This window comes from Corvus hawaiiensis, chromosome 30, assembly GCF_020740725.1.
Source record: "Corvus hawaiiensis isolate bCorHaw1 chromosome 30, bCorHaw1.pri.cur, whole genome shotgun sequence".
NCBI classification, from domain to species: Eukaryota; Metazoa; Chordata; class Aves; order Passeriformes; family Corvidae; genus Corvus; species Corvus hawaiiensis.
Genome location: NC_063242.1, coordinates 5,513,169 through 5,540,668, shown reverse-complemented (window position 1 = coordinate 5,540,668; position 27,500 = coordinate 5,513,169). Strand labels below are relative to the sequence as shown.

Here is a 27,500-nt window from a genome sequence, read left to right as displayed (position 1 = left end):
GCCGGGCAGAGGCTGCGCCGCCGGGGGAGGGCGAGGCTGCCCGCAGCACCATGGAGAGCGGCGCCGAGGGGCGCCTGGACGCCGCCGCCTTCCTCGGTGCCTGGCGGCGCTTCGACGCCGACGGCAAGTGGGGACGGCATGGGGGGAGCCGGCTGAGGGGTGCGTGGGTGCCGGTCCCGGTGGGTGCCGGTCCCGGTGGGTGCCGGTCCCGGTGGGTGCCGGTCCCGGTGGGTGCCGTGCAGGGGTCTGCCCTTGCAGTGAGGAGGCGGGTCCGCCGGGCTGGGTGCCCGTCCGGGACTGGCTGCGGGTGGGTGCGCTATGGGTGCCTGGGATGCTGCCGGGTGTTTGCCGACATGTCCAAGCTTCACCCCCACAAAGTCCTGCAGGTGTTTTCGAGCCCCCCTCTTCCTCCTTACTATGAATATCACAGCTGTAAATTCCCCTTTTCACCCAAAAGTTTTGCCTTTCCATCACTTCCCTGTTTCATCTGCTGTTCTCTCTTTTGGTCCCAGTTTGTGGATTTATTTTTGTTTCTGAAAAGTTTTCTGCAAGGAAAACTCCGAAGCTGCGCTCAGCCCTCACGGAGAAGTGAACAGATGAAACTGAGTAGGACATGGGGCTCCCCTGAGTGGGCAGGCAGGGCCCCAGCTGAGATCCTGACTGTGAAGCCTTGGGCTACCTGCATGCAGCCCATGACATGGTTCCTGGAACTTGGGCACTACCCCTGATCATTAATACATTTACTTTTTATTTAGACAATGGTTACATAGAAGGGAAGGAACTTGACGATTTTTTTCATCATCTCCTGGAGAAACTGGGACCAGAAGTAAGTACTGTGCTGTGTTAGTTGTGCATCAGGTCCAGGCAAAAAAGTTATGCTGAAAGACGATTTGTGTTTGTTGTTCCCTGATTGCTGACTTTCTTAGCAATCCTGAGGTAAAGAGCTTTTCTTTTGGCAATAGGGTGGCATTTAAGCAAGTACAACAACAAATGCTGTCACCTGAGCAGTTTGATCAGTTGTTTCCAACACAACAACTGCTGTCGGGGTGAGATTGAAGTTGGCACCAGCTGAAGGGGCTGGTTGGCAGCGTGGAGAGAAAGTCATTTACTGTTGTTGAGTAGAAACAAGTGAAAAAGCACCGGCACACAGCCTGTCTGACTGAGCAGGAGGGCAATGTTCATGGTTTATTTATCCAAGCCTGTGCTCATTAGTTTTGTTAATATGATAGATTTGTTTCCCAGGTCAATTTTTAACAAATATGCTGTCATTAATTTTAAATGGTGCTTAGGAAGAAGGCTTATGTCTATGTTGCCACAAATGGCTAAAAGCCAAACGAGAGTCAATTCTGTTGCTTCTAAGATCCAGACCTGGCTCTCCAGTGTTTCCGGGTTTCTCCTCTGGTTTCCTTTCCTGGTTTTGGCAGCACTTCCCCTCTCTCACTCTCTGCATCTCAGTACAACCAGAAGTTGCATGACAATTTACAGGGGCTGGTTTCCTTGGCTCCAAGTCATACAGTGCTTATGATGTCACCATCAGTGAAGGAGAAATCCTCAGGCCAGCACTTAAAGAATATAATATATAAAGAATATATTAATATTTTCTCTACACAGCGTGTGCCCAGATAGGAAAAGAAGGAAACATCTTCCAAATGGAGGGAGAGGATGTGCCAAAAATCAGAGATTAAGCAATTCCTTTAAGCAAAAAGTAATTAACAAGGAGAGAAAAGGTTGCTGATAAAAGGCATAAATTCTTGAGTATCAAGTGTAAAATCAGAACTGTACTTACAAGCCAATTACTATTCTTGGATCTTTAGGGCTACAATAAAAAAATAGAAGACACGAGTAATTTTTTCAAGCATATTTTTATTTAATTTGCAAGTAAATTTGGATTGAAATATTGGCAGTTTCTGCAGAAATGTCTTTCAGAGCATGGATGGTTAGATGAACAGATAGGCACGTAAAAAGACTTCAAACAAATCAAAAAAGATTCAGCAATAGGAATCTTTAAGGACACAGAAAAGCTGATTTAAAGAGAAATCAGAAAGCTTATGATTATTTACCGAGGAACAAAAGATGAAACTGGGAGCTGCTAGTCTTGGGATATTGAAACAGCTACACAAAGCATGCTCAAACAAACTCAGTGACAGCAAACATGAGATGTTGAAGGAGACACTTAAAATCAGGCTGCAGAGGTCAATGCTGCAGCGGGTAGCTGAAGCAAGGGACCTCCAAGTGGGGCTCTCTGGAGTGAGCTGATGGTGATAAAACCGAGGCTTCACCAGGGAGCTCATGCTGCAGGCAGCTTCCTAAGCATGTGAGTCAGGAGAAACTCCAAGCCCCGCTCTAGCCCATAGCTGCCCTTATGTACCCCTCACATGATGCTCTGGGACAGCATCACACCACCTGGATTGCAAACCCGGTGTGTTACAGCAGTTTTTGTGGTCTTGCTGATACCAGTGTGAACTCCATTACACTGTTTTAGTTACCAGGACACAGAACTTACAAAATGAGGATGTTTTAGTAATGAACTTACTGCTTTAAGAAATCAGTAATAGTTTTATTGCTTATTAGAAGTCCCTGCTTGGATGACTCCAGCTTAATTCAGCACCCTGATCCAATTTGCATCTCCTTTGCTCCTGCTATCTAAGTTTTGCCATTAAAAGAAATAGCTTAACACAGATTGAATGGAGAAAGAAGCAACTCTCTCTCTTCCTATTAAATAGAAGAAATAGGCTAATTCTGGAAGACAGTGCTCACTAACTTTCAGGGTACTCAGACTGACTGTCAAGTGCTTTTGGTTTTTTCCTTCTAGTCTTCTTGCCTATTTTTGGCAGTATTTCCACTCTGGTAGTATTAGGGATAATAACATGTCAGGCTGCAGGCAGAGCAGTCTGTCTTTGTGGCAGAAACCCAAGGGGAGCTTTGTCCTGGGAGGCTGAGAGCAGTCCTCTGCCAACTCCTCTGGGTATGGGGATCACTTGTAGCACCAGATTAAACAAAGGTCTCTACTATCTTTGTACAATGAGTTTGTCTAACAATCCTGAGCTGTTTTTATCTTTTTCACATGATTTATATTGTACAGGCTTGTGATTATAGCAGGAGGAGTAAAGGGTCCCCTCTGCATTGATTTTACCATCCTCCAGAAGGAAAGTGTCCTCTGTGATAGAAGCAATGAGCTGGGACTGAGCATCTCTCTGCTGTACCACTCATCCTGACCTTTACTCCTTTGGGTTCTTAATGTCTCTGTTTCCTTGCACAGTAGAAGGGGGAGACAGCAATACACTGGCATAACTTACAGATGTGTCACAAGGATTAATTAGTGACTGTGTCTGAAGTGCTACACAAGTGATAAATAATGTTATCAGCACTGGAAGTTGTCTCTGCTTGAATAGAGAATGGCTTCATAATTATATTTTTTCAGCCTGCATTCCCTAAGCTGTTATTCTTCTTAATGACCACTGTGGTCCTTCAGCTCTGTTTTTCCTCCCAGCTACACTGCAACATCCCCAGCTGAGACTAAATGCCAGGGGATGGGAGCAGCTGGGAAAGGAATGCAAAAACGAGCCTGTCAGGAAGCTGAGAGACACAGCTCTTCCCGACAACTCTGAGCGAGGAAAGAAACTTGAAATAGCATCCACTGATGGAGGCCAATTCGTTGTCTTTTATTGAACCATCAACAAGTGTGGAGGGAAGGGAAGACTTTGCAACAAAGGTAGACCTGTAGTAAACCAACTAAATCCCAGATGCTACTTCCTGTCCCTTCTCCTCCAATGGGTGATCGCTGGAGGCATTTGGACAGTGAACTTAACAACACACTTTAACTTTTGTCCAGCCCCAAAGCTGTTGGACTAGATGGTTGTTGTAGGTGCCTTCCAACTGGAATATTCCATTCCATTCCATTGAAAATGCCTTCAGTTTCCAGGTGTGTGTAATTCATCCTCACACCAGCATTATGATTGCAAGGTGCTGGCATTATCCACCTGCTTCTGTTATCACTCCTATGACTTCTCTCTAACCATTTGAGCCTCCAGCTTCCTGGCTGCTGCTGCATGGCTGCCATGAGCTGCTTGGGCTCTCTTCTGCTCTTTCATAAACATCTTTCTTCTACATTACGGCACCTCTTTCCTTGCATTTTCTAAAAGCTTATTATATTGAGGTGAAATCTCAGTGGAAAGGACAGTTTCTTTCAGCATCAAAGAATTTTATTAGAACAGGAACTGCAGCTCCTGCATTTCTCTCTTATATTCCTATACATCTTTCTTTCTGCATCAAGATCATTAAGGATCTTCCTTGCTTTCTCTTTTCTGTGATTTTAAGGAAGCTCTATGTATATTCTCATAAGGATTAGATAAGATTTTTATAGATGAATGGCTATAAATTTTGGGGTTGGATTACTGAAAGTTTCCATAAAACCAATGATGTCTGGGCAGATATAGAAAGAAATGCACATTGCCATTCGGCTTTCTCAGGAAGGTATTTCACTCTGCTTAAATTATACTCAAATTAGCATTGTTATAATCCCTCCTGCCTGAAAACCACATGGATAGCTATGACTGGAAGGGACTGAAGTTAATCCTCTGGAGCTCACTCTGAGCAACTATTAAGGATTTGTCCTTGCTTTTTACTTCCAAAGAACAGAGGCACCCTCCAGTTACTCTGGCACTTCCTCCTTGCCTTATACACTGTATTGTCTATCTAAATAATGGGCATAATTTAGCACAGTCAGGAATGCAACAGCTAGTCAAACAAAGTTTAATGGTCAAAACATCAGCCAGCCTCAAAACCATCCAAAGCAGACTTCCCGTGTGCTTTACCACCCCAAGAGATGTAAAGTCACTGGTGACTAGCAGGTCAACAGCAAGAAGAGTCCTAGAAGAAAGCAATCAACTTTCATCCACATCTAGCATATTTCAGAATTCTAACTCCCAGGAAATCCTGGCTATTTAAATATTAGGAAGGTATTCTTTATTGTCAGGGTGGAGAGGGGCCCTGAAACAGGGTGCCCAAAGAAGCTGTGGGTGCCCCATCCCTGGAAGTGTTCAAAGCCATGTTTGATGGGGATTTGAGCAACCTGGTGTAGGGGAAGGTGTTGGAACTGAATGATCTGTAAGGTTCCTTTCTACCCAAACCATTCTCTCATTCTGATTATTGCCAAATAGAGTTATGTCTTTAGGTGTGGCTTTCATCCGCCTTGATTAGCCTGGCCAGTTCCTATCCCTGTTCCTCCACATTAAGGCATGGAAGTGCCTCGAGGTATTTCTTAATGGAAACTAAACATGCCCATGGTAAAAAATACACTATGTGTTTTCATCTCCCAAATGCACATCGAACAACTTTCAGCCTAGCAGAAAGGACAGAACAAAGAACCTGTCCAATGCCTAACCACAAAACCATGGTGGCACAAGGAAGGCTGCAGTAGCCTTTGTTGGATGCTGGTGTCTACTATGTGAGAAAAGCTTTCCCACATTTGTGCTGATGAGGGTTAAAAAAGGAACCAAAAACGCAATGTGGGATGACAGGATAAGTGCTCATCTATTGTAGCATGCAGGAGTGCTGAGTTTGGTTAGTAAATCCTAACCAAAGTACAGGGCTGAATTCTCGAGTAATAGCACTGAAGTGAGCAAGATTGGCCCAAAGGAGAAATTGGCCCTGGAGCTGTAGGGTGATGTCCCACAATTATGCAGGCAATCCAAACTACAACTGCATAAGGGTAACAGAGTCATTAATGAGATTAGTTTTTACAATGAAGAAATGTTTGGCCCAAGAATGAAAGGTTCTTGTTCTAAAGTCAAAATGTACATTACTGATGTCTCTCATGTGGTCCTTGCTGGCCTCATATATGTACTGTGTGGCTTTTGACATGATAATTGTTGTTGATTTTGTTTTCCAACTGTTCTTCTTGGCAGACACAATTTATTTTCATAGATCTTGTAGGAACTCGATATCTGTGGGACCCTTGGCCTTTCTATCATATTTGGCTGAAACACTAGAAGACATATGTACTCGAGCCAGCATTTTCAGAAAATTCTCTGAGTTTTTTTCAAGAAACAGTGTATAATAGTCACTTAAATGTAGTTTCACCTTTTTTTATACCCTAATCAATATAGTGGCTTGCTTCTAAAATCATGTCAAGAAGGAAAAATAAATCAATTTATTACAGAATTGTCTTGACCAGCAGGAATTAAATGAGAGATCCAACTTCATTAAGTAGGAAAGGCTCCGCAGTGCTCCATAGATTCACTTTTTTCCCCCCAAACCAAGTGACTCATCGTTTGTTTTCATCAAGGCAAACTTCTGCCAAGCACATGAATCCCTTAAGGAGCAAATGCTTAATTAGTCAGCATGAGGCAAAGAGTGCAACAATAAGAAAGGAATGGATTAACAAAGAAAACAGATTACATCCAGGTTTCCAAACAATCATAACCAGCCATGACAAGGAAATTAAATGCTGTAGAAATTTTAAAAATATGTGATCGTGCCCTTTCTGTGATTACAAACTCTATTAAAAAACAGATTACCTTTGTGATGCTAAATACTTCTAAAGGGTTTTCACAAAAGGGAAGATGGAGACTGGACATGGAAAGGACAAAGCAGAAAATTAATTTGTTATGGCAACTTGAAGCACAGAAGCTTTTCTCTGTAAAACTCTGTGGAAGAACATTCATACTAAGAAATTTACTTGTTAGCCCTGAAAAATATGTGAACAAAGTCATGGCGTTATTTTAAACTGTGTGCTTTTATGAGAATAAAAATGACATGGCCTTCTCCTCATGGTAAGTAGTAAAGATTTCTTTTCTGGCTGTACAGTGAGACCATGCAGCAGCCCTTGGAAACCACACAGCATCCACAAACTCAGGGAGGTGCATGCACCAGGGAAAGCAAGGAATTATGAGAAAGGCTTCTCTGTGCAGACAGTGACTGGAAAGGATGCAACAGCACTCACTTAAACCCTCACAAAAGGGAAAGCATTGCAAACCTTTGAAACTGGTTAAAGATCTGTTTCTTGAGACAGGCAACACAATCAAGACAGCATTCTCTGATAAAGAATGAAGTGCTCAGCTGCAGACATTTACTTGCTGCAAAGCCGTTTCCCCCTGTCCCATCTTATGAGTCAAGAGGCACATTTTTGTATGCTGCTATTTGTTACATCAGGTTTAACCCAAGAGACAGCTCAACCCCCCACAGCCACTCACTCACTCACTCACTCACTCCCCAGTGAAATGGGAGAGGGAATCAGAAGAGTAAAGTGAGAAAACTCATGGGTTGAGATAAAGACTTTTTAATAGGTAAAGCAAAACCCACAGGCACAAGCAAAGGCAAAACAAAGAATTCATACACCACTTCCCATGGGCAGGCACGTGTTCAGCCATCTCCAGGAAAGCAGGGCTCCATCATGCTGACTTGGGAAGACAAACACCACACTCCAAATATCTTCCTTTCCTCCTTCTTCCCCCAGCTCTGTATGCTGAGCACCATTCTACATGGTGTGGCGTATCTTTTGGGCCAGTTGGGGTCAGCTGTCCTGACTGTGTCCCCTCCCAACTTTTTGTGCACCAGCATCCTTGCTGGTGGGGTGAAGTGAGTCTTCAGATCATGTTCTTGCTTGGATAAGGGGAACAGATCATATAGATTATGGGGTTTTTCCAGCCTTTTAAATGTCTGTGGAATAGAAGGGCAATTAGAGCAAGCTATTTGTTTGCACCACCAGTAGGTCAGTCTTGAAAACCAGGTCTCCCAACCTTAGTTTCTGCTTGGAATATGTCTTATTGGATCTATTTATTTTTTCAGTGTTCTGGGTTGGACTATGGTTTTTTTTCAAAGCCCCTTTTGAAACCTAGTGGTTATTATACACAAGATGTATAATTTTTAGTGTAAAAAATTGTAATATACAAATAATTTTGTCTTGAACATGCATCTTCGGAAAGCCAGTTTTGTGCAGTATCTTTTCTTCTTTGTGAGTAAAGGCTCACTTTTGGTGGAGCTATTACCAGTTTTGTTTCATAAGTAGAATATTTATGAAGAGAGAAAGATTGTCCAAATTGAAAAATCCCTTGGACTAAAAGATTTTGGAGCTGTGTAAATACTGTAAGTATTCCAGGCATTTACTTGACGTATCCCATAGTTTAAATCAGTTTATAAAAAGAAGGAGGGTGTCCTATTTTTATGCAGATAACAGTGTCCCTGCCACAGAGAGCTCAATGAAGTGGTAGCTGATAGCTGACACCAAGTTGAGCAGTAAGCGTTTTAGCAAGTGACTAGTTTGAAATGCACAGCACACTTTTCAAATATCAGCTGTGATTATCATTTTGGAAATAACTCATCCTACTGGGCACAGAGGAGGATCATTTCAGAGTACTTTGCAAGCCTATTGAAGTTGGCAACTGATAGGCTTGCCTAAATCCCGGGAGGTGTCTCAAAGAGTCAAGGTGCTGCCAGAAGGCAATTTAAACAGCATGAGGATGAGTTATAATGCCAAGGGGAAAGAAAACCAAGGCCTGTGGTCAGTGATGTGCTGTGCCCTCAACACCCGAGCCCACAGGACTTTCTGGATGCCACCATGGGAAAGCAAGATCCTGCAGCCATGCCCTGGGATCCGCTCAGCCCCTCCTCCTGGGGCTGGCCATCTTGGGTGCATCCCTGTGGCATCACTGCTGGGTGTTTCATCCCCAAACTAGGAGCTGCCAGCCCTTGGTGTTACACAGCAAGGATGCACTCCAAGGGCTGCACTGCGTGGAGCAGTGCACTGAGTAAATTTGGGAAAGTCACTCATGGTCTTGTGTCACAGTAATAAAGAAGGGAGTGTACAACCTAATGGAGCTTCAACAGCAGCTGGAAATGAGAAGCTGTGTTAGAAGACTCAGGAAGGAATAGCTGTAGTCCTAAATCCATGTGGTTGTAGAGAAGACAAAAACTTTGAAGGACTTTTATTCAGGGGTTGGGAAGAAGTTAATTTATTGTCTTGTAAAAATTTCTACAAAGGTATGCCACAAGCCAGTGTGGGTTATCCTTCTCCCTTCCTTCCTTCCTTCCCCTCCCAGAGAGGGCCCCCTCCCACACGATTGGGAAAGAAGCCAGGACCTGCTCAGTGTGGGTGCTGAGGGTAACGTAGGACTTAATTGCTTGGGAAAGATTAACTAGATGAGCTTCCCAGCCCAGCTACAAAGCTCATATGACCAGAGGCCTTTTCACAGGGTAAGGAAATCGTATTTTGTGTGGTCCAGTCAGAGTGGGTACCCTCATGGCTGCTGCTAAAGAAACCATGCCTGATGAACCTAAGCATTGTATTTCACCTGTCACAGCGATGCCTGTCAAAACACGTAACATGACAAGTCCAGAGAACTCCTCACTATGTATAAATCGATTACGGGGTTGAGCACATACAGAGGGAATGTCAATTGCTTGAAATTCTATGCTATTAACCCAGGAACACTGACAGGGCTTGGTGCCAGGTCTTAAATCAGCTGACAGGCAATAGTAAGCAACAATCTAGCTCCACTGACACCTTTCAAGGCTGATCTAATGAACTGCAGAGATGTCATTCAAGGATAAGGATATCTTCCTGAAAAGCACAAGTTGAAAACAAGCAGGATGGAAACTGCCGTAACACACACTTGAGCAAAACCAAACCCTGGTGATATAATGGGAACAGTTGGCTAAAGAAGCAGGTGTCACTGAAGTATTTTTGGGGTTTCCAAACACTGGTCTTCCAACTGAAAGCTTAGTAGCTACAAAGACATGCATAGGACTTATTTCCAAAAATTCATCCACAATGGTGTGTCTATGGGCATTACCCCCAACTGTAAGGGGGGTAATGATCCTGGTGATTATCTGTGCATGAGGAGAGATTTCCTCCAGGAGAGTCTTCTCATGCCCTCAGCAATTTTCATGCACTTGTTGTTTTCCCCATGGTAGAGCACCATCACAGAAGAAGAAGTTCAGAGGATGAAGGAGCAATTCATGTCTGTCTACGATGTCACCACAGATGGACACTTGCAAATCCAGGAGGTATCTCTGCCCAACCCCAGCCCAGGATTTCTTTTATAGAAGGATGGAAAACTAGAACAGACTTTTTATAGGGTCTGTAGGAATAGGAAAAGGGGTAATCTGAAAGAGGGTAGATTAAGAGTAGGTTAGGGAAGACTTTTTTTTAATGAGGGTGGTGAAGGACTGGAAGGGGTTGCCCAGAGGAGTTGATGCCTCATCCCTAGAAACATCAAAGATCAGGTTGGGCAGGGCTCTGAATAACCTGATCTAGTTGAAGGTGCCTGCCCATTGCAGGGGGTTGGACTGGATGACTTTTAAAGGTCCTTTCCAACCCAAACCATTCTATGATTAAGACCTGTAGCAGACGTGGGAGATCTGGAAGATAGAGCCTGGGTGTGGAGGAGGTGACTCATGGAGTGTTACATTAGCCAGATCCTTTGGTCCGGAATTTATTTCCAAGGGAGAGACAAGCCAAACTTACATTTCACATACTGGGTCAGTAGCCACCCAAGTTTTTTCTGTTCTTTACTTTCATGGTGTGTGTCTGGTTTTTGTTGTGGGGGTTTTTTAAAATGTTTTTTATCCAGCTTGCAAATATGATCTTGCCGGATGACGAGAACTTCCTACTGCTTTTCCGACGGGAAACTCCCTTGGACAACAGCGTGGAATTCATGCGGGTCTGTATCTGCACATTGCCTCCTCCCCCTTGCACACCACCAGCTTTTTCAACACCAATCCCTCTGCCCTCTGGAGAACATAGCTTGGGAAATAGATGGGTATTGTGAAAGCAAAACACATTCCGACCTGTTCAAGTAGAGAAGGCTTTACATTATTTACACAGAGGTGTGGTACCTAGGGCTGGACCAAGGGTACCCAGAGAGCTCATTACATTTCATAAGTGCTCTCAGCCACCTATCAGTCACGCCACCACAGACAAAACCTCCCCACTCATCAATTCACCCCTGCAGCTCCTCAGCTGCATTACAGCATAAACCAAGAGGGCAGACCAGGCACATTTTAAGTACCATTTTATCCTGAAACATTAGACTGTCAGGGCATGGAGAGGAAACCTCCATAAGTTGGGTCAACAAGACCATATAACTTTGCCCAGTCTTCCTCTGATCTCTGCCCCTAAGTGTCCCAACATGGAATTTCAATTTTTCCAAGACCGCATGCAGTTACTTTTATTTCACATACAAGCTGGGGGCTTCTGCAGATCAATGGCCAGTTGTGTATGGCCTTGACTCAGGGGAGTAAAAGAAGCTGCATGTACAAATTAGGTAAGAAATGCAAAGCAGTTTCTTAGTATTGTCTTCCTTTTATAGACAGTGTGTCTGCATTAAACATGTGATAGCAGCATGTAGCATGTACAGCATCCAAGTGTGAGTAAGAGCTATTGTGTGAAAAGTTTATTTTATTTCATCTACAATTAATTAAATGTTGGATAATGCAACAACTTGCTCATTATGGAAGTTCTGCTTTGGATCTTTACCATCTATCACTGAGCAGATGAGTAACTGCAATATTTATGTGCTCACATCAATCTGTCCCTGTTCAGATCTGGCGCAGTTACGATGCTGACAGCAGTGGATTTATTTCAGCTGGTGAACTCAAAGTAAGTTATTCTAACAAATCTCTCTGGGCTTGACCTACAGCTCACTGATGTCAATGGGAGCCCTTCCATCCTTCCTTTACCAATTTGCTGCCTTTTTGTGTGGTTGACAAACAGCATTTCTGGGTTGCTCATAGTGAGTTTAAGGACTCATGCCTTCTGGCATGGTCTCAGGGGCCCTGCAGGAGGGAGGATGGTTTGCTGTTGCCCTCAATGGCCTGCTTCCCCCTGCCTTGTCCCATGGCCCCAATTGTCTTGGTGGCACTCAGTGACACCCACAAGCACTGTCTCACCTTGGGTTTGCACGTGTGCCTCTCCTAGCTAAACAGAGCCAAACCCATTGTGTTTTATTAATGGGATTTCTTCAGAAACTCTTCCTGAACCTGCAGATTTTCTGAACACTGATTTCTCATTAAAGCTCAGGCTATTGAGGCAAGAGCCTGTTCAGAAACCATAACTCAAATACTTTGAGCCAGCAAGCACAGAAAGTCCATCCTTGGGCTTCACACCATGTCTCAGTGTGTAGCTTCAGCCTGTGTCCCAGCAAAAATGTAAGAGGATGCTTAAGGGTTTTGCTGAATGGCAAATATTTTGATTTAAGATCAACTAGCAAGTATTGCAGGACTTATGTTATCTTTTGCTTATTAAATGAGTTTATTAGGACTCACTGGAGTTTGTGAAGAAATCCCATTAATAAAACACAATGGGTTTGGCTCTGTTTAGCTAGGAGAGGCACACGTGCAAACCCAAGGTGAGGCAGTGCTTGTGGGTCTCACTGAGTGCCACCAAGACAATTGGGGCCATGGGACAAGGCAGGGGGAAGCAGTCCATGGAAAAAACATGTTTCAGATTAAAAAAATTTAACTTGGTCAAACTGAAGACACTAGTACTAACCAGGAATGTGAATCTAGATTTGTGTAACCCTGCTGAATTCGAATTGAATTTCCTGCTGTTATTTCTTGAATTTACTCTAGAGAGTAAAATTTCTCTCTTTTCTTGCTACAGGATTTCCTGCGAGATCTCTTTTTGCAGCATAACAAGATCGTTGCTGAAGTAAAGCTGGAAGAATATACTGATACTATGGTAAGAAAAGATAGAATTAATGTTGCCTAGATCAGAGTACAGCCTAAAATCTCCTTTAGGGTCAATGTCTGTAGGGCCATAAGAGCCCTCTTAAAAGGTATGTCAGAGATCCCTCGGGGGATTTAGCACACACTGCTGCTAGCAGTTCTTTGCACTGGACATCAGCTGTGAAGGCATATTTTTGCTTAGAGTTGAACTATTTCCTATAAGAAAGAAGCTCAACTTTACACCAAAGCAAGCTGAGCTCTAAACCTCTTTAAATGCAGGTGAGGTGCATCCTTCTTCAGGATATGCTCAGCCTCAGCCAGATCTCCAGCTCATTCACTTCCTTCCTCCATCTCTCCCTCCTAGCAAATCCTTTTGCTCCCAAGACATGCAGGTACCTGGCTTTTCTGCTCGGTAAAGCCCAGAAAGCCTTACTGACTCCCTGCTGCTTCCCTGAAAGACTGGGAGGTTGAAAGTTTCAGTTCTCTGCCTGGCTTATGACAATATAGCTTTTATATTGCAATCAACAACATAATATTTGGTGTGGGTTTAGCATCAGTCACCTGGATTTCAGAGCAACTTATCCTATCTAAACATCTAAAAACAAGAAAATAAGGAAAAAAAAATCTCATTTCTGATGTCATTCTCAAGGGTATAATTTGGATTCCACTAGCACACATCTACCACCGCAATTTTCTAAACGGTTTTCAGATGGGAGTGCCTTGTTTCTTGGCACAAAATCTGTGTTTGTACCTAAAAACTAGCTTGGTGTGCAAGCAAGCAAGGAGCTGCCCACATATTTTGCAATACCATGTTATGGATACATGATGTGTCTGTGCCTAGAAATGTGACCCTTTAGAGCAATGCGAGAAACTGTACTGTTTCAGAAGAGTGTATATTTTGTTTTTCATATTTATAAGACGGTGAAGAGAGATGAATGCCAGCTGCAGAAATTATTTTCCAACTGGTAGAGCTTGAAAACAATAAAAGCCCAGAAGTTATGGCTAGGACAAAAATCTTTCTGGTAGCATTTGCTGGTAGCAAATATCTTTCATTCTTCTCTGTTAAGGTTTCCATCCCTGGTGCTTAATCTCTGATCAGGTGCTGGGGAATAGGTGATCTGAAGCTTGTAGACAGTGGGTGGTTCATTTCCTCCAACTCCTTTCCTTTCCCCTTAATTTCCCAAGAAAGATCTGTGATTCCACTACCCCAATGCAGCTAGGTATCAATGCAGCCCAGGGCTGAGAGCCAGGAGGTCTGGTTTCTATTCCCGTGATTTCTTGTAGAATGGCTTTGTATCTCCAGAGAGGCAGTTTAATCTCTATGTTAGAAGATAAGATTTGATCTGGGAAAAGGGATGCTTTGTATATCTAGGGAAATCTATGATCTGAAATGCAAATCTGGCTCCTGAGGACAAAGGTTTGCCAAGCTGCAATGCCAAAAGAATCAGGGATGTTAATGGTTATTAGAAAATGAGGATATGGCAGATGATTATTTTTTCCTTGCAATTCTTTTCTCCAAGCTGAAGATCAAGGATGTTTATAAACACACCTGATCCCAAAAGCTCTAAGGCAGGGTGTGAAATTGCCACAGGCATAATCTTATCCTGTGATATCCTGGAATAAAATAGAGGATATGAATTCTGTATGTAACAGCAGATTATCCACATGGGCAGTATCCTATAGCATCAGATACACTGCACAAATGATTGCATATGAACTTATCTGAAGTAAGAAGGCAAAATTCCAAGGAGGGAAGAAAGATTCAGCCTCGCATTTGCAGGGCTGGATTGAAGAGGAAGAAGTCACTCAAGGAGCACAGGTTTGATGTCAAGGCCCAGGGCAATGGCAGCCCTGTGCTTTCTCTCTCTCCTTCCCACACGGAGTGAGGAGCTGCTGGAGTGCAGAGTCCCACTGCCACTGGACTCTGCCACCATCACCACTGTTTAGAATAAAGGGGTCAGTGGTCCATCCATTTTTTTCCTGACAACAGACTTTCTGTTTTATCTTTAGCAACCAGCAGCAGCAATTCCTTTACTGCAGGTTGGACATACTTGTATTTCTCTCCCCTATTGCTTTGCTCCCACCCTTTTATCTTTTTAGAGCACAAAGTCCTTGGGACCAGGACCTATTTCTGCTGCACAGAGCTACAGGGTCTCTCAGGGTGGCCCATCTATCCAGCTCAGGGCTTTCAAGGGCCAATATAATTATTATTCAGTTGAAATAAGCTGTGTCCCAAGGAGCTGTAAACCCATCTGTCTCCACAGGAATACACAGATCTCTGCCCTTTTTTCTGTACATACACAGCTGGCTGCACACATCTTAAGCAGCTACTGATACCCTGAGTGGACCCTAGGGCCTTCTGGAGATAGAGATAAAGGGGAAAAGGCAGAAACTATCATTTTAAAGAAGCTAGCCCAGGCTTGAGGAAAAAAAATAAAAGGCAGCATTTTATGGTTTTGTGCTGGGTATTTGCAGTTTGTGAGCAGTGTGAGCAGATATCATATCAACCAATAAGGGCATGCTAAATTCTTGCCCCTTGTGCTGCTATGAATGATCTTATACTGCATTAAAAAAAAAAAAAAGAAAAAAAAGGTTCAGAAGAAGGAGAAAGTATTTATTTTGGAAGAGACTGGTCAGCTCTGGAAAGGAACATCACTTTATCAGGTTGCTTAGCAGCTGCTTCTTAAGAGACTATTCTGTTTCCTTGTGACCTTGACATCCTTTCGTCAGAGAACACTGATAGAGATCAGGGATTTGATGAACAAGTGACGAACTCCTGTAAAGAAAACAGGTAGTGAACACATTGGCATTGCACAAGCTCTGTGAGTCTGCTAAATCAAATCTTAAAAAGCACTAAAGCCACTGGGGAAAATCACAAAAGAACATTTGAGTTCTCAAGGCTCTTCATGGGGGAATTGAAGTGACAATGCTGTGCTGAGGAAGCCCCTTTTTAGGCACTGTTTCTGGTTTTTTCTCCATGCCTACATAGTACATAGGTACATATTTGTCATTAATACATTAATAGTCATTAAGTGTGTATTAATAATTATTTACATGCTCCCACTTTCAGTTCTGAGTCTTTGAAAACAACTTGTAGGTTTGTTGCCTTCCCATGGGAAGAGCTGTTCCCGATCAAGAGCTGTTGGCAGGGAGCAAGCTCTTGGAGGTTGAAGTGAAGCCTGGTATTGCTCTGAGCCTCCTGAGAAGAGGCCCCAGGGGTCCTGCAGTGTGTGCTTTGGGAGACAGAGTGATCATAGCTGAAAATGGATGGAGGGTTTAAATAGCATGGTGAGAATTTTTTGCCTTCCTGAATTAACACAAGTTGGAGAAATTAAGACCGGCCCCCTTGATGTTTCATGATGAGAACACTGTGGATGATGACAGTAGAACAACTTTTTCCAATCCCTCCCCACCTCCCCTCAGCCCCTCAAGTCAAGCTTTTAGTAGGTTTCTGGGTCCTGGTGAAATTTCAGCTCAGAAATACCCATCTCACATATGCATTTGACAGCATTTTTTTATGAGTGACAGATTCCCTACCTGTGCATGCACACAGCTGTGTACTTAAATAGAATATTGTAAATGCCAGGATATGAACTAGATTTAAGATATGGTTTCTGATAATCCACAGCTTCCCAGATAGCAGCATATTACTTCTAGTTTGTAATCCCAATGTCTACAAGCACCATGCAGGGCAAGCTCATTTCTGAGTCAAACTTCAGCAATTTAAGTTACATATTCTGCTGAAACAGTCACATATGCAACACTGACATTCACTTTTTGCATTGCCTTCTGTTGATAATGTCAGATGGAGCATAAAAAAACTCCTTTGATCATCATTGTATTATTGCATTATTGTATTTCAGTAAAATGGAAAGGATAGTTCTTGCTCAGCCAGCATGCCATCTTTGCCCACAATGGGTTAATACTTTAGAGAGGCAATAATGTAAGTGCAGTGACTAATCACTCAACAAGTCTTGGTCATGAACTACACCATTTGAAAGCTTGTAGATGGTGATGACTGAGGATGAACCCCAGAGAAGTCAGAATAGGTATTTTCCCCAGCTGTAATGACACCAGGTTTTTGCTGGGCTTACTTGCAGAGATTCTCCTGGGCACTGAGCTATGTGCCCTGAGCACACAAGCCTGCAGCTGAGGGCTCCTCACCTTTTCAAAGCAAAGGGAAAGAGGTTGGCTTCTCCCTGAGAATGGTCTATGTCCACAAGTATGCATTGAGGACTACTTTTATTGCACATTGAGGGGATCCTTTGCAAGGATGATGCCAGAGTCTCAGTGTGGTCAGTTCCATGGCTGTGAAAGTCTATTTGTGCTCAGTGCTAATGCTAATGTACTTATGCAGGTAAATAAAAGCCAGAGCACAGAAAATTCAGGTGATTTAGACCCTTAACCTTACTAGTCAAGCTAGCATATCTTTGTTAACAAAGTCTCTTATGACCACCAAAGAAATGGTGTAATAATAGACACATTTACTGTATTGAAAAAAGGCCTAAACTGAGTTTGTTATGTTTGTGAACACACTGAGCAAACTTCCCAAAGCTCTAGAAATACAGTAGAGTGGAGTGTGACCTACAAGACTGGTTCCTAAAGAGCAGTTTTTGCTCATCCTTTCTCCTCCTGGTAGTGGTCCATGCTGGCCTCCCTCCCCAGCAACTCTCTAAGGATGCTGAGAGGACCCACACAGCTGATGAACACAAATCTGCCTCCTCTGTCCCTTCTCAATTTAATGTCAGTAGTGCTGTCACCTCCAGTTTTGCACCACACTTGCTGTGGCATAAGCCAAGGGAAGCAGAAAATCCCATTTAAACTCAAACTTCATTTCTGAAGATCAAAACCAACAGAACTCAGGAGCCTGCAGGATTTATAAAACCCCAATAGATAATGCATAGGTCTCTTGGGAATCAAAACACTCTTAGAAATCCTGTGCTAAAGGACTTGCCTATGTGACACAGGCAATCTGGCTGGGCAGGTGTGCTAGTTTGAAAACAAACCAGTGGGAGTTCGCAAGTCAGAATTATAATTTAATAGGAAAATTAAAATAAATGCAATAGTACAAGAACACTGACAGAGTCAGGATACAACCTGACACCCTGTTAGTCAGGGTGGTGGTAGCAGACCAGATGAAGTGGTTCTGTTGAAGCGGTGATCCTGTAGAGGGGTCTGGTCTTCACCTGAGGGTCCAGTGGCAGCTCTTGTCCTCTAAGAATCCAGCAGGTAAGGGCTGCTTGTGCTGTTCCAAACACCGGATTATATCCAGTTGGGAATGCTTGGTTCCTCCCCCTGGGCAGAGCATCTCACAATGGGTTGATGTAATTTTATGAGTCACGCTGTGGGTTCTTGATGGCCCGTTAAACAGAGATAGCTCCATGGAGGGAATTATCAGGGATGAGTCATAGTAGGAGATAACAAACCCTGCCCCACCTGCTCTAACAGCTTGTGAAGATGATAATAGAATACGTACTTTGGGTTACATCTTACACTGTAACCTGGGACAGCAGGGCACTGAGCTTTTGTCCTGAGGATAACTTGCTGGTCACAGGGCCCTCCAGCCACTCTGCAAATGCTTTTGTGACCCTGTCCTTCCCTAAAGAAAGAGGACACAGGCAATCCTGCAACTTGGGCTGATGCCTGTCTTTATACAGTCTCAGTAACCTCTGTACTCCCTGGCCAACTTTTGTTTCAGCTGTTGGGCATATGTGCCCACAATATATATATTAAAATACATTTGTGGGAGTAGGAGGTCAAGTAAAACTGATTCTCTCAGTGTCCCACTTTATTACACATGAAGAAAGAGAACCAGAGATGTAAAAGCAGGTTTTAGTGAATCTGTTTATCACAGATCTATTTATTTTGGTTGTTTACTTCTTTCCTTATCTCTGTCATGGAAAATAATTCAGATTTATAGTCTTATATTGCTCTTCAATGAATGTGTGTTTGTCATATTGTGTTTCAGGGGCCTTTATAACACCGGACTGGGAAAGCAGAGATATTTCCTTTACTGAATTAAAAGCCGATGGCAGTTTTGATTTTGTACTTTAAAAAAACAGAGAGGTAACAACTTTCATTTGCAAACCAAGCTGTTACATATTCTCTGTCTGCCTCAGAGTGCCTCAGAGTACATTCAAACAAACAGAGGGTGTGCCCTTCGTGCACTACCATTAAAATGTCAGTGAATTAATTTGTGCAAACACTTTAAAATATGGGGTAGCTTGACAGTAAAGGAAATGCGTCATTTTATAAAGCATACTGCTAGATGAAACAAAGCTTTTAGTAAAACTGAGTGCTATTTAAACATGCCAGACCTTGTCCTTAACCACATTGAGATGTTCCATATCAGCCTGGCAGCGTAAATATACCTTTCGAGAGTGTAAACTGAAAATCCATCAAATATAACATATCAAGATGGTGTGTGAAGGCAAAAGTTTAAATTAGAAACAATCTCATAACCATTTCAATTATCTCCTTCTCCCATGATGTGTGCTTTGTCACATGGCGTTGGTACCCTCTGTCATTCTTTGTGTACTCATGCGCACAATTAGCAGATCAGATCAAACACTCACATGCTTGAAACTTGAAAGTTTAATTAAAAAACATTTCCCCAGGCTGTTCCCCACGTAATGCAGCCATGTAGTGGGTATGCATGCACTCCACTTGTCCAGATAACAGGATTATGTCTATCTTATTAGCTGTGGTACCTGAACTAATTCAGTGAACACTAGCCCTTCTTCCCTATGTGTTTTCCATCTTTCATGTGTTAGTCATTGGCAAGAATTAGCTTGGCCTAGCTCTTCCAGCCAGACTTTTATTTTCCTTCTGTTGACTGGTATGGACAACCAAAATATTGCATATGTTTGAAAATTGTATTCAGGGTAGCTGTGGCAGAAAAAGATCAAACAAATAGAAAGCACAAAGGTTATCTCTTGCAGAGCTGAGTGAAGGAGGTCAGGGAAGGGAGTTGGTTAGCTGTAAGTAAAAATGTTGAAAATTGAATATCAAGCTCAAAGACAGGGTGCAAGAGAAGGATGTTTCCTTTCACTAAGCAATCCACTAAGAAGTTTATTATCTCTCTATTAAATGTGTTTTAATGGGGTCTGCACTGCTGCAGGAATATTGTAAAGGATTCAGAAATGGGTAGGGTTGAAAACCATATACTCACAAAATTGATAATGAAGCAGAAAGCCTTTCACATCTGAACCACCATCTCTAATCTAGTCTGTTTCATTAAGGATGCACAGAACCCTTCAGCCTTCTGGCTATTTGCAACTTCTGAAACCATGAAAAAATATGCTGCACCTACAAAGTAGAGCAGACGCAGGGCAGGCGGGACACGTGCAGTCCCAAGGCAAGGACAGCCGTGCTGGGATGCTTATGTATTTATTCCCTGGAAAAGGGCATGAGGCTGGAGATGTTTCACTGGAAAAGAAACTTGAGACTTTTCTCAGACAAGCCTATGTGAAATGAAAATTGTGCCCCAAGTCTGGCTCTTGGACAAGAAACCATCAGTCTGTCTTGGTCCCATTAGCTGCCACCATGGTGTTTATCAGTGTGCTTGTATAGAGATCAGGGCATGGTGATCACGGAGTTGAACTTCTCCCAAAAGCTCTGTGTTTGCCTTTCTGAGGCATCACAGAGGGAAAAACATCTGAATTTGAAGTCTAGGCTGAAGCACCAAATTTTAGTCTCAAAAGAGTAATTCTGAGATGCGCCAGAAATGGGAGAAAATAAAATACACTTTCAGGAGCTCAGAAACATGTAGGAGAATCCAAGTGAAGTACAAAGGCTGCTAAAGGCAGTAAGTTTTAGTGTGTTTTGGTAAGGACACTGTATCTTTGTATGGAGGAAAGGCCGCTACCTTCAGTCAGAGCTGCCCTGACCTAGCAGCAGAGTTCCTGAGAGCTGGGCCCTGTGTTACCTCCCAAAAGCTGTCCTTTCCCAGCAAATGCTGTCCTCTCTCACTATGGCAGCTGCACTGCTTTGTGGTGAGTTCCTACAGACCATGTGGGTAACTAACACTCCTTGGTGGCCGAAACCAAGGGATTTGGAGTGATATTTTCAAAAGGACTGAAGTTATTGTAGAGCCCAAGTACTCTGGTATTCCCACCACCACCATGCTGGTACTTTCTCTAGCCATCTAAATAGGGGTTGTCTCCATAAGCTTCCTTTGGGCAGCATATTTTAGAGCAGCGATGTAAGCTGCATGTTGCAAAGTCACCTGTGATGGAGAGTGTGCAAGAGTGAAGTAGTAGGGATACTTCTCTCTCTCCTCAAGCAACAGACAAAACCAGGTTAGGTATTCATGTTTTATTTGTAGAGAGGTTTTTGAAATCTTATCTGGGATTATTTACTTCTAGAAAGAACATTAATCATTTTCTATGACCTGCAGAATAACTCATTTATCAGCCAAGAACTGAAGGCTCAGGTTTATCTCTCTGATGGCAGTGGGAGGCTCTCACTGCAAAGACATTTCTCCCCTCGGTGGCACCAGCAAAGGCAACTTTTGCTCCCATCCCTTCCTCCAGCCTTGTCCCATTGCTGCTCCAGCAGAGACCAGAGGAAAGTGCCATATTGCTTTCGAAGAGCTAATAAGGCAGGAAGCAGTATGCAAGAAGTTAGATCAGCTGGAAAGGGACAACTTGGACTGATGCAACCAGAGGGAAATCCTCAGGATGGCTTGGCAGCTTTATTCATTTCTCCAGCTCTGGGGCAAAGCAAAGTTCAGAAGTCTTTCCTCTGTCATTTAGTGGCTCTGCACAGAGCACATGTTTGGCAGAGGCCAGTTAAATGAGAAAATATCTTTCCTTGTGCCACTGAACACCCACATAGCTCTCATGATGTCATTTTTCCAATTATCTCAATATGGGCCTTCAACCATTCATAGGACTTTTATACTGTCTTTCAGTGGGAGGAAAAGTGAGCCCATACCAAATGCCTCTTCAAAAAATCCACCCAAACCTCAGTAGTGTAAAATACTCAGAATAATTAATGGTATACAGTCTGTTGCAGAATCTCAAGCTAAACGTAGTACAATAAATGCCTTGCTGCCCTTGAGCAAGGGGCAGGGAAGAGGCAGCACTGACAAAACAGGCGAAGTCTCCCTGAGAAATGGCAGCTCTCCAGATGCTACCTTTTCTCACACAAGTGTTAGGCTCTGCCCTGGCTCCACTGCTGGGAAGTGCTCAGGACGTGCTGCTGGCTCCCACACCTTCAGGCTATGTCACAGGGTATACTCCTGTCCCTCTGAGCTTTGTCAGACTGGGACTGGTCCAGGCCTTCTCCAGCGGCTGTGCAATACACAAAAGATCCGTAGTGAACCGATTACTCTGCATAAGCACTACTTTCTAGAACTTTGAGCCGTGAGTTATTCAGGTTTGCAACTCATTAAACATCCCCCCCCCCACTCCTTTCCTTGTAACAGACCCTTTTTTGTGCCTTGAAGAGAAATATGGAACCAAATACAACAAATAAATTAATATTTTTTGGTGATGGTTCATTAAAATGATGCTATTCAGGAAAAGAAAATGGTAAGTTTTGAATTCACACAGATTAACATCTTGATGTTGGCAGCCTGAACCTTCTTCCTAGACTTAGTGTGTTCTAACAGCAGGCCTTGAGCCAAGCAAGCCCCACAGCTTTATTGGTGTAAAATCCTGAGTGCTGATTAGAAGGTGACATTTTAACCTCAGCTGCTCAGTAGCCACAGCAAGAGTCAAAGGTAAGGATGGAGTCCAGCTGGAAGTGTTTGGAAGTTTCCCCCTTTTTTGGCATTTTTTTTCAAGGGCCAAAGCAATGTCAGTATTTAGTTTCTGAAGATGCTTGCTGCAGACCTGCTTTATCCCCATGTAAGGGTGGAAAGGAGCAGTGCTGGTATTTGATTGCTTTGGGTTGTTGCTGCCAAAAAGCTGGTGGGTTTTGCTGTTCCCTTGTGCCACCCTTGCACTTGGTGCTAGCACAGGATGCCACGGTGCCCAGGGTATGGGCAAGCACCCTGAGCAGGCAGAGGGGAGCGCACAGGGCAGACCCAAATGTATATTGGCTTTTTTTGCATGTGTGTTCTCCTCCTGGCCCATCTGTTTTATCTCTGTCTTCTTGATTTATAGATGAAAATCTTTGACAAAAACAAAGATGGACGGCTGGACCTGAATGACCTGGCAAGGTAGGATTTAATAATGTTGGTGGGATGTTTCAGCTCACAGTGGTAGATCCAGGCAAGGTGATGTTCTCCCTCTAGGGACATGCAGTTGAATTCTACCTCCTATCAAATTAAGTCTGCTCTGATCCCACCTCTCCAGCCCATGGTCCCCATTGCAATAATCTGAGAACCTAGAGCCAGTGATAGGACCAATGCCAGGATCTGTCTGTACAACACCAATGTGCATGATCAGTGCTACTTCTGAGACACTTCCCAGGAGGTGTGAGCAACCAGTGGCTCTGTTTCTCCAAAAGAAGGCTGAAAATCCTTTCAACAGGGTCACAGACATGCATTTATTTTACATCAGTATGTGCAGCAGGGGCTGCAAAGAATTTTTACTGCATTTTGATTAATAAAAGTACCACCACAAAAGAGCTTGGCAGTGGCAGTAAGAAAGAATTTAGAGAGCCAAGGTGAGATGCTTCTGAATGAAGCTGGGGACTCAGTCATGGGCCTCTGGTTTTTTTCTGTCCTTGATACCTCAGAGGCTTTTAGAGGATTTTCATTGCCTACTGATAGAGTGTATGCCTGTCTCTGTAAAACTATGTGCATTGATTGGAGAGGACTTTAAATATGCAGCTATAGTCTTAAAACACCAGTTTAAAGGATGAGGGGAGAGAGGTGCTGGTTTGCCACTGTTAGTTTCTGCTTGGTATCACGACAAATGCCAGCACAAATAACTGCAGCACATACAGCAGTTCCCTTTGACCATGAAATATATGGCAGGAATCAGAGGCAGGATGGAGAATATCTAAAGGGGGGTGCTGTTAGAATTTTCTCTTAAATACAGTTCCCTATTAGGATCCAGGCCATCTGAGGCTCTCCTCCAATCTGAGCACATTTCTCACTCTCCAAATCCCTCCATGTGCAGACACGACTCAGCATGCTCTGTGTCATGGGCTCTAAAAACCTCAGCGTTAGCAAAGCAGTTGGAGAGAGAAAAGGGTTTATCAGTGCTTGGTAGGCTTTAGGAGATGAAAAGAGAGGAATTCTGCCAGTCTTGGTGCACAGGCCAGTATTACTTTGTCCTTTAGTTTTACAACCACCAAGTCTCCCTCCAAGAGAAAGCCATAAATCACTCTTTCTTTAATGCCGCACAGCAATCCAGTCATGAGGGATGATTGTCTGGTAGCTCTTGCTTTGGAAGCTGACAACCTTTGTTGTGCAGGACCACCAGAAATGCTCCAGGAGAAGCACTGGTGCTAACAGGCATGTCGGTGGTGATCCAAAGGGCACCCTCTGTGCCCCATCAGAAGGAGAGGAAGGAGTGTGTTCCCACAACAGCTCTCTGTAAATAACCCCACAGGCAATTTTCTCCTTTATAGGCCTTTAATCTAACATCCCTTTGCTTTACAAACAAGGAGAGCTCAGAATAGTTTGTGTGCAGGTGATAAAGTGAAAAGATCATGATTTAAATCTCTCCATTCAGGATTCTGGCGCTCCAGGAAAATTTCCTTCTACAATTTAAAATGGATGTAAGTAACACTAATTATTGATACATTGAGCCTGTCTCTCTCAGCTAAGATGGCCTGGGCCCAAACTTGAAATTTTTGCATTAAATTTTCATTTGTTTGTCCTCTCTGTATGCAGGCTTGCAGCACAGAAGAAAGGAGGAGAGATTTTGAGAAGATCTTTGCACACTATGACGTTGTGAGTCCCGTGAGCCCGTTCATTCCCTCGTGGTTTGTAAATGACAGATTTAGCATGTGCGTCTGAGACTTCTTCCTCCTGCTGGGTGCTGTTGGAGTCACTCAGGAGTGGCAGCTCTTCCCAAGCCCATGGCCCATGAGCCCAGATGCCAGACTGGGAGGGGTGAAGTAGGGACAGAGGGGAGCAATGCTCAGAGGTCTTGTGTCAAGGACCCATTTTGGCTTTCTGCATCGCCCTGGCCAGTGCTGCTGCATTAGCAGTTTTCCTACAGGAGATGCAAGGGAGGCAGAGGAGGTGGTGGCATTAGTGCTCACAGTCTCTAGCAGTTCAGGACCTGCATCACCACCAAGTTGAAAAATAAACCCGCTTCCAATACGGAACCCATGGTTATTTAGGGAGTCTGTCCCAGGACAGACATAGCTGTTTAACATCAACAATTCAGTGCCACTTCTGACAGTCACACAACTCCCTCATGGTGGTGGGAGACATTGCTCCCATTTGGTGGGAAGAGATGGTTTGGGAGAAACAAAGGGATCTTAGATATTAGGAAGAAATTCTTTACTGTGAGGTGGTGGCATTAGTGCTCACAGTCTCTAGCAGTTCAGGACCTGCATCTGTGAGGGTAGTGAAGCACTGGAACAGGTTTGCCCAGAGAAACTGTGGATTTTCCAGCCCCAGAAGTATTCAATGCCAGGTTGGATGGGGCTTTGAGCAATCTGGACTAGTGGAAGGTGTTCCTGGCCATGGTGGAATGGTTGGAACTGGATGATTTTTAATGTCCGTTCCCATTCAAACCATTTTATGATACTGTGAACTTTATCCTATAAAGTTGGTGAGCAGGTGGTGGTACTGACCAGTAAATAAACATTGTAGTGTTTTTGACTCACTGTGGAGTTTTGATGTTTATTCCTTCTTTCAGAGTAAAACAGGAGCACTTGAAGGCCCAGAAGTGGATGGGTTTGTCAAAGACATGATGGAACTGGTCAAGGTATCTTCATGGCTCTGATTGTTAATATTCTGTATTTCTTAAAGATCAGTGCTTTTGGAATGCTACATACACCGAGAGATTAGTAAGAACATAGTGTCAGATTTCAGTTTGATCTTTAGCAGAAGGGAATGTCACCACCTCAGTATATATACTGCAGAGCATTTCACCATATCACAGAAATTCTGCCTCACAAATTCATACAGCTTCCCTCTATTTTTAAAAGGTCCATTCTAGTTTGTACTTTGAATTAGGCAGATGTTACAGCATGACAAACTGTGTTGTCATGGATGAGTCATCACAATTTCTTTCTTCTCTTTTCCCTGTGGGTGTGGTTCTCACCAGAATGACCTCATGGTTCCTTAGTACTCAGGCCTACACTTGAAAATAATACTTGAGGTGTATCTCTAATTGAGAATACTGTACCTGGTGTGTTGCTTCAGCTTCTGATGGAGAGAAGAGTCTGTCTTCATTGGATTATCTTGAGTTTCCACATGAAGTCCAAGACAGAGCTTTTGACCAAAACAGAATCTGTTCTTTGCTTCCTCTGAGCCTGAGCTGTTGCATTTCCACACAACGTGATCTGGCACAGGGATATCTGTGCTGCCACATCCATTCAGGAATGAGCAGAGAGTGGCAGCTGTGTGCCGATGGCTGCATGTGGGTGTTCTGGCCATGTAGTGTGCAGGGAAGAGTGTGGGGACAGGTAGGAGGCTGGATTTGTGCTGTGTAAAAGAGGGAAGGTTGTTCTTTGCCTAAGGGCCTTCATCAGCATTGCCCTTGGACACCACAAGCTGTGCATGTGAATTTGATCCCCTCCTGAGAATGTGGGAAGCAGAGCAGGCGGTACAGTGTTAGGAGCATACAGAGACTGTGTAGCTTGTAAAATGTGTCTTCAACATGAACTTGATCCACAGAAGGTATTTTTACATTGCTGACTGGTCTGTAAAATAGGAGTATGCTGACAGAAATGTCACATTAGTCCTTGCACAGCAGATTTGAGAGACGAAACCAGGTGAAGGCACAGGTCTGGTAGAGTAGGGATCTGCATTGCACAACTTTCTGAAGTTTTCTTTTATATGGATCGGATACTGATGGTCTTGACTGAGCACAAAAGTCAGGGTGCATTTCTATACAGTCAACTCACAGTGCCATGCCCCTTCTGCTTTTGCAGGGCACCCATTCCCCATCTTTTGTTTGCTTCCCCACCACATATGAGCTGATGTGGAGCCTTTTGGTCACTCTTCCTTGGGTGGATTTCCCAGTTGCTTCAGGGTGGGCTTCTTTACAAGCTAGGGAAATCCAGAACCATTTTCTCTCTCAGCACTGTTTTTCTCTTTGCATGCAGCCCAGCATTAGCGGGGTGGACCTGGACAAGTTCCGCCAGATCCTGCTCAACCACTGTGATGTGAACAAGGATGGGAAAATTCAGAAATCCGAACTAGCTTTGTGTCTCGGGCTGAAAATTAACCCATAGCTGGGAAAATGCTTGTGGTTGTGTTTCCCTTGAAGGATTTGCCTGCTGCTCCTCGTAGAAGTGTGTCTGTGCTGCTGTAGGAGCGGTGGGGAGCTGAGGCACCGTGCTGCCAGGCTGGAGAGCGGGATTTGCACGGGGGCATCCTCGCTCCACCAACTCCTCTGTGGTGTTCATTTGCTGCTGCCACTTGTTTGTCCCCTTAGCAACATCTCCACCCACCAGCAGAACAGCAACCTCAGAAAAGAGGTTGCTGTTCTTCTGCCCTCATGCCCTCCAAAACATCCCCTCAGTGCTCTCAGAGTGCAGCTACTAGGTATTTCTGATGGTCACTTTATATGTGTGAAGTCATTACTTTGGTGAACATTGTGCTTTGTGCATTTAAAATATTGGATGGATGACAGTGTATTTGTGCAGAAATAAAATGGCAATTACAGAAATTCAGTGACATCAAAGTTTATGGGTTATGTACAGAAAGCCATCTGCCACAGACTGGCAGACTGTACATAGTAGCCTTTTAT

General features: G+C 43.7%; 1 protein-coding gene across 1 annotated transcript; it reads left to right on the top strand.

Annotated features, from left to right (window-relative positions):
- SCGN (secretagogin, EF-hand calcium binding protein) lies at nucleotides 1–27,423 on the top strand. Its single transcript, XM_048289612.1, has 11 exons — nucleotides 1–123; nucleotides 756–826; nucleotides 9,913–10,005; nucleotides 10,572–10,661; nucleotides 11,543–11,599; nucleotides 12,602–12,679; nucleotides 22,779–22,834; nucleotides 24,300–24,345; nucleotides 24,461–24,520; nucleotides 25,440–25,508; nucleotides 26,854–27,423. Exons 1-11 carry the CDS (start codon nucleotides 51–53, stop codon nucleotides 26,980–26,982), a joined length of 822 nt encoding a protein of 273 aa, XP_048145569.1. The 5' UTR covers nucleotides 1–50; the 3' UTR covers nucleotides 26,983–27,423.
- Nucleotides 27,424–27,500: the final 77 nt, after the last annotated feature.

Coding starts and splice junctions, on each gene's coding strand:
- SCGN (XM_048289612.1), top strand. CDS start 51: ATGGAGAGCGGCGCCGAGGGGCGCCTGGACGCCGCCGCCTTCCTCGGT. Junction 124..755: donor GCGGCGCTTCGACGCCGACG/GCAAGTGGGGAC, acceptor CTTTTTATTTAG/ACAATGGTTACATAGAAGGG. Junction 24,521..25,439: donor TCTTTGCACACTATGACGTT/GTGAGTCCCGTG, acceptor TCCTTCTTTCAG/AGTAAAACAGGAGCACTTGA.